A 6,925-nucleotide genomic window follows, 5' to 3' on the forward strand; every position below is an offset into this window, starting at 1 on the left:
TTTTAGAATCAGATCTCCAGAGAATTATCATGGGTAACCGTGACACTACCCAATTCCTTGCGGAAGATCTGGGAATGTACGTGGACTACGGTCCAGGACCCAATAAGCACACCTGGGGCTGCGCTCTGCTCTCCAAGTTCCCGATTCTCAACTCGACACACCACCTCCTCCCATCTCCAGTTGGCGAGCTCGCACCAGCCATCCACGCCACTCTAGACATGTACGGCGAACATGTGGACGTTGTGGTCTTCCACTCAGGCCAGGAAGAAGATCCAGAAGACCGTCGGCTGCAGAGCGAGTATCTGTCGAAGCTCATGGGAGACTCTCCACGACCTTTGATTCTACTCAGTTACCTCGTCACGAAGCCCCTTGAAGGTAACTATAACACATATGTTAGCGAGGCGAGTAGGATGAGAGATATTGACCCAAGCGATTGGGATCGGTGGTGCGAGTATATCCTCTACAAGGGAATTAAGCGAACGGGCTATGCGAGAGTGAGCCGGGGAACTATCACTGATACGGAAATCCAGGTATTCCCTATATTTTCTAGTCTATCTCTAACCTGGGTTTTTTTCGCTAACATGGGTTTCCCTCTTAATTTTAGGTTGGCAAATTCCTCGTGGGTCAACCGGAAGATATATCTAACGTCCGCGTTTCCGAAGATCATGTACCTGCCGGACTGCGATTCCCGGCTCTCTTCCGGGGCCAAGGCGTCCGTGGCCACAGGTACCATGTGTTTGATGAGCCGCGCTATTTCGTTTGAAGAATGTTTTCTTTCCATTTCTATGTCTATATACCTCCCATTCTCTCTTTTTCCCAAATTTCTCTATATTTTGTCATTCGTCCTGTTATGTATTATTAATCTTCTTATGATATTTTACTTCTCCCTTACTTCTCCGATTATTTAGTTTATATATGTGGTGCTCCAAGAAGGCGGGAAAGAAATAAGAACAATACATAATTGCTTCTGCCTGGCAGGTTCTTTTTCAACTGGTTCCGGTTAATGGTCAACTGGCCATGACTGCTCTGTAATCACGTGACATTATGTGGCCAATAACCTCAAGGTGATTTGCCCAATCTGGGACTTATAACGTCATTGCCTCGATCCGCCAGCTCCTCTAAGAACCCTGTTTGCAACAAGGGTGAGAAAGAAAGCATGTCTAGGTATCCTGAACGTCATGTCTTCTATTACTTCTTCTCCACCTCTAATTCCTATAATAAGTACCGACCGCCTCCGCCTACGACTCGTCAGCAAGCAGAAGTAGCCATTTTGACAAGAAACAAAACCTAAACGTCTACATTTTATTTTTAACTTATATTCTTTTCATTTATCCATTTCCCCTCTCTCCTTCTCAGCCTCTCAAGCCGATATCTAAATAGCCCGAGGCGAAAAAACACCAGTCTGAAGACTTACGACAAGGATACGAAACCACCACGGATTCAGGATTTTTCAAACACGCCAACAACGAAGCAATCATGTCCAAGTCACGTATGCCAGTGTACTTAGGCCTTGCCGCTGCCGGTGCTGGCGGATATTATCTCTACCGTGCAGGAGGCGATCCCAAAAGAGCCACTAGGAAGTTCGAAGGTGGGTAGCCAGATTCTCCAGTGGGATATAGCTAGCTTAGCAATGGTTGCTATTCGTCATTCGAGGAGGAACTGCAATCTCCATGCCATACAGTTTAAAGAGACAAGAAGTATCGAGCTGACCAAGTGGCGTGCGGTTGATGTTTTTTATTTTTTGTAGATGATGCTTCTCGCGCTGGGTCGAAAATCCGAGACGAGAGTAACAAGGCGCTGGGCCATGGTAGTGCTGAACAGGTTGGAGCAAGCATAGATCATGCGGTCAGTATATATGTTGTCTTTCTCTCATTTACTTGCTAGAATTCCCCTTATTTTCTCCATTCTTACCGAAATTACTTAAATAATATGTTCACTACCTTTACTCTATTCTCTCCAAAAATCTCACCGAAAGGGGCAAACTTCAACGGGATGTTCTTTTTCCCACTCTCCTTGCCTACTGCGCTGTGTCTGTGGAACTCATGGCTGATGCAAGCATCGATACCAAGCAGGATGAGAGAGCGACCAAATTTGCCAAGGTAGAAGCCGAAAAGCTCAATAAAGCCCGTAAAGATGTTGCCAAAGATATAAATGAAAAAATCGATACATTCGACAAGAGCGTTGAGCATAAAGCGGCCGAGGCTCAAAAAGGCATCTCCTCCTGGTTTGGTGGGAAGAAGTAATGGGATGTAAGGACGGGGACTGACGATTGATAAGGATTTCCAGAAGGAAAATAAGAAAGATCGTCCGAATCCAGTTCCGTCAGGTTCCTCTTCTTTTGAACTTTACTTTCATTTCATGGCTCATGGCGAAATATGCCTTTGATGCGTTTTTTCTTTTTCGTTGCCTGCTTATTCATGCAACGGTTGCGTTCCAATGGTTTCCATGTTTGTTTTGTGTTCACAGCTATTGTTAACTGAAATATGTCGCATATGGCCCATCTTATGAGCCTTCATGCAGTGAAAGGTACTCAACTCAGCAAGGAATATACGAAGGATCCAGAAACAGGCGGTTCCCTTGTCGCGAATTTTCTCGGCCAGAAACGGAGAGAGTGATTGTCTTGAGTGAATGGAGTAAGTTCTGTTATGGTTTTTGGATCGAAACTGGCTGTCATCTGTAATCAATGATGTGCACAGAAACCTTTTATACCTACGTGGTCTATATTCAGAGACTAGTAAGTTTTGTTTATTCAACCCCGAAGGCTTTTTCCAGGAGTGTAAGAATGAGGGAAGACGGCTTTTTTGGTGTCCCCCAAAACCAGGTCTATGTGCACAGCATGTATACATCATCGTTCACTTCTTTGTCTTGATCTGATTGTAAAGCTTCGCCTTCATATTCTTGATGGCTTTGGTGATTGAAATCAATTTAACCCAATCAAGTAAGGCGGCTTGACGCCAAGGGCTTTGTCGCGTCATTTGTTGCGCGTCGCGTCCATCACGTCTCGAGTCTGCGGGATCAACAAAACCTCCACAACGCCAAAATGCCACTCTTCTTTCTCTGTAGATTCCAAATTTCTCCACCTCTTCCTCATTATCCTCTTCCATACTCATTTCCTTATTCCCTATTTACAGAGTAGTTCCTTACTTCCAATAATTATCTTAAATCTCTTAATCATCCTCTAAGGAAAGCATTATGGGCACAAAGCTCCTGCGCTCCCGCACCTCCCGAGCCTCAGCCCGCTGTGACACACAGCAAGGCGCGATACAGAGATTTGGAAAGTCGAGAAAGGCAGGGACAGGTGCAGGGCTATCGGATGCCAAAGACGTCGTTTCCTCGAAGAAACGTAAAATAGGCGATAGCCAGGTCGAGATTAGCAGCAGGAATGAGCACGAGAACTCACTTGACGACGAACCCATTGCAAGAGCGCCTAAAGTAGCAAGGCTGAGAAATTCCTCTACCTTATTGCCTACACCCCATTCTTCCTCTTCCTCATGCATTACGACAGGGTCGACATCTCCCTTAACGCCAACGAGGCGTTTTCGATCCCCCAGCCCATCTCCATCCACAACCGATAACCGCAGATTTCAGCAACCAACCCTATCCAATACCAACATCAATCCTGATGAAATATTAGATAATGATGATGACAACTGGCCCCAATCCTTCTACGATCTTACAAACCTACATTCTTCCTTTCTTACCGCTTTATCGCTAAACTATGCTCATAATGGCCGAAACACATCTACGGACCTCAACCAACTACTACCATGCATAGAGAAGATATGGAAAAAGCGCAAGGTCGAGAGGAAAGACCTACAAAGACTGTTGTATATATTAGAAAGCGATCTGGAAATATCGGACAGAGAGAAAGGCTCAAACACTGGTCCGCGCTTCAGAATCGCCAAATATGGCGTCGGAAAGTTCTGTTTGGAGTTACTAAACACAAACACCCCAAATAACAGATTCGGGGCCCCCATTTAACGAAACTGAGTTAAATGATCTATTCACTCGCAATCTCGGACGCATCTGGCGGAAGAACCTAAAGGATTCTGATCAGAAAGAATTAAACGTCGATTTCCCACACACCATCCCACTGGCTCCCATCCACGATTCATCCACTATCTTTAACTCGCTAAGCATTGGACAACAACGTCTTCTCGATTTCCAAAGAGGAGTATTGGGGGTGAAAGCAGCGGTCGATAATCCCGAAAGTCGCAAATGTGGTGAAAGAGCAGCATCTTACGCAAGAAGCTCGTGTGGTGCAGGTACCACAGGACGACGGAACGGGCTCCTTCAAAGAATCCAGAACAAACAACTCAAGCAAACGACGCTGGCTCCCCCGCTGTCAAAGGAAGCCATACTACGCCGCTCAGCCGTCGATTTGGTTGAAGAAGTTGTTGGCGTATTGATTTTACTGAGGCCGTCATGTTCGATTTCGTCTTCTTCTTTATTGAGTGGGGGACGTGGGTCTTTATCTTCCGCCGCGACCGTCACACCATCACATAAAAAGCCATATAGTTGGAACACCATCATTCAAAATATTCGGGACTCCTTGAGATGCCCGATATCAAACCAGGAGGTGGAGGCGTGTTTGGATCTCCTCGTACGGCCATCGGTTGCCGGGGAGTGGATCAGTATTGTTACCGTGAATAGAATCAAGTCTGTCGTGTTGAGGTCTGGGTGTGATATTTCACCACAGGAGATCGGGGTGAGAGTGGCGCATTTGAAAATTTGATTTCTCATGAGTTTTTTTTCTTTGTTTTCTTTGACATTTTTGGCGTGGTGTTTTTGGTACGACGTTCATGGCATTTTGCATTTTCGCATATAAACGGCGTTTGGATGATTTGATCATGGCGCACGCATTCAGCCGGTGGCTGTTGACGCGTGCGCATACCTGTGCGAACAACGTACTGTTTAAAAATACATGTAAGCATTAGAGAGAGTTCGAATTAAGCATTATCATTGATCGTCTGCACGGGACGTTCTCGATTAGACAGTACATGGCGGTCATTATAAACAACAACCTTCACGCGCGCATTACAGAATCCGCAAGGCGCGAATCATCCAAATTTCTCGCAAGCGATCTTTTAGACGTTCCAAAACCAAATTCTTCCCCGCCTTCGACTCTGTACTCGTCTTAAGCTACAGCGAGGAATAATTCAAGCTTGTATTAAACTGCTGTTAGAGGATGGTTTGGAATATACATAGACATCATAAATAAATAAGCTTGGGGTACGCTTCCACGAGAAAATAATGCAATCAACTCAGATTCACAGAAACTGGAGTACAAAATCAGACAAAATTTCACAACTCGGTGTCCGCACTTGATGCTCCTTCGTACCTCAGGATTTGGACTATCTTTATCAACTTATGACGAGGATTACTGGCTGCTGACAAAACGTCTGAATACTACTTAAAGCGAGGGCGGTTCGGAACAGTTGATCATCCTGTATTGCTTTTCATACTCGAGTTGATCTTGAATCACCCAAAATTTCCTCCGGGAAGGGAACGCTGCGTAAAAATGGGCGTCCTTTTATCTTGCCAGGCTATCTGTGTGATTTTCGCCCGCTGGTCTTGACATGACATACCGAGCTTGGGGGGGTGGATGGCGTAGTGGTAAGCGCTGTTCATGGAATGCTTTCTCAAGTAGACACTTGGTGTTGGGGCCACCTCTGCTGAGACAAGAAGGTAGTGGGTTCGAATCCCACCCTCTCCAAAAGGATATTATCACATCTTGGTGGATATTGGGGGTACCCTTTCTTATCTCATTTCTATTGGTAACTGCCACTGCAGGGTGGAGCAATGTTCAACACTATGTATATAGTCTAGATGGATTCAGTATAGTGTGGGATCCTAAGGTGGTATTGCATGAGCAATTGTGGGGCAAGGCCACCCTTGAGGGCTAGATCCAGAATGGTATAGTGAAGTCTCTTCATCAAGAATGACTCAGTTATGAATAGAGAAATGTAACTAGAGAGTAGCTGAACATAAGGGTAGGCTAGTGAGGTGAAGGCTGTCATAGTCTCAGACTGCATATGGCCTTAGAAAAAATATGAAGAACAACAACAACAACAACATACCGAGCTTTCTCAAGCCAACTCCGCGAAACCACGCCAAGCTTCACGGCGATCATTGACACCATGTTAAATAACCTGCTGCGACCAAGCAGGTTGGGCCTGGGTAGTACTCGATGAATTGGTTTCCGGAACTGATTCTTAGGAGACGATAAATATATCCCGAAATATATCCCGAAACCAGTCGGACGGTTTTGGAGCGGTGCGCTTCTTTTGCTTCTTCCTTTCTCATTCATTGTTTCGTTGTCACTTTTCCGCTGGGGTTTCTTATTGCCCTTTACGTCTATATGTGCGTGAGCTAAACATATATGCCTTTACTGACCACGTCCTTATCTTGTAGGTGTAGGGCTAGAAGTATCTTGGGACTTGACGAAAAAGAATTCCGTGATCTTTTGGGGAATAGCGTTGACCATTGGCGAGTGAGACGGATGGACGAACACATTGTGGATGTGGGAGGGGATGTGCCTCCGGCACGAAGCTTGATGGGATTGAAACAACAATGGGTCTTCCATCATTCTGTGGGAGCTTGAAAGAGCCTTTATCAGACGAGCCAGTTCTCAGGACACACGATGCTGGAGCTGGAAAAACTGGGCAATTTTTTTTGTTGAAGCCAGGTCGGTCGAATTCAAAAATTATACATTCAATGACAGTCTTGTATTGATGATTCGAAATGACATATATCTGGTTAATATACACTGGCCGGTACTCGAGATTGACTATAACTGGACACATATGAAAAGAGAGATCCGGGGCCACCATGTACTACTAATTGTACAGTACATCAGGGAAACTAGCCCGTCACCCCCCCACTACCCGTGGAACATCAACTCCTGGCAACTGCTTTATTTGCT

General features: G+C 45.4%; 4 protein-coding genes and 1 pseudogene across 5 annotated transcripts in view; 4 read left to right on the forward strand and 1 right to left on the reverse strand.

Annotated features, from left to right (window-relative positions):
- Positions 1–29: 29 nt before the first annotated feature.
- On the forward strand, positions 30–763 carry HCAG_05453 (predicted protein; the record flags this gene model as incomplete). The annotated part of the gene is made up of 2 exons (XM_001539936.1): positions 30–494; positions 605–763. The coding sequence occupies 2 exons, from the start codon at positions 30–32 to the stop codon at positions 761–763; spliced, it is 624 nt and encodes a 207-aa protein (XP_001539986.1).
- Positions 764–1,476: 713 nt separating this feature from the next.
- Positions 1,477–2,615, forward strand: HCAG_05454 (predicted protein; the record flags this gene model as incomplete). The annotated part of the gene is made up of 4 exons (XM_001539937.1): positions 1,477–1,588; positions 1,748–1,845; positions 2,073–2,229; positions 2,521–2,615. The coding sequence occupies 4 exons, from the start codon at positions 1,477–1,479 to the stop codon at positions 2,613–2,615; spliced, it is 462 nt and encodes a 153-aa protein (XP_001539987.1).
- Positions 2,616–3,192: 577 nt separating this feature from the next.
- HCAG_05455 (predicted protein) lies at positions 3,193–5,158 on the forward strand (the record flags this gene model as incomplete). The annotated part of the gene is made up of 3 exons (XM_001539938.1): positions 3,193–3,883; positions 3,963–4,708; positions 4,994–5,158. The coding sequence occupies 3 exons, from the start codon at positions 3,193–3,195 to the stop codon at positions 5,156–5,158; spliced, it is 1,602 nt and encodes a 533-aa protein (XP_001539988.1).
- A 441-nt stretch (positions 5,159–5,599) lies between these two features.
- HCAG_09353 lies at positions 5,600–5,716 on the forward strand (annotated as a pseudogene). Its single transcript has one exon. The product of its transcript is annotated as a tRNA-OTHER (tRNA).
- Positions 5,717–5,760: 44 nt separating this feature from the next.
- HCAG_05456 (conserved hypothetical protein) overlaps positions 5,761–6,925 on the reverse strand; it is a gene marked incomplete at both ends in the record, with an annotated part of 2,667 nt that continues 1,502 nt past the window's right edge. The window contains 3 exons of the mRNA XM_001539939.1: positions 5,761–5,812; positions 6,081–6,357; positions 6,713–6,790. Of these exons, the coding sequence (XP_001539989.1) occupies positions 5,761–5,812; positions 6,081–6,357; positions 6,713–6,790 (407 nt within the window). The remainder of the gene's footprint in view (positions 5,813–6,080; positions 6,358–6,712; positions 6,791–6,925) is intronic.

The sequence above is a fragment of the Histoplasma capsulatum genome, genomic scaffold, assembly GCF_000149585.1.
Source record: "Histoplasma capsulatum NAm1 scaffold_5 genomic scaffold, whole genome shotgun sequence".
Lineage (NCBI taxonomy): Eukaryota > Fungi > Ascomycota > Eurotiomycetes > Onygenales > Ajellomycetaceae > Histoplasma > Histoplasma mississippiense.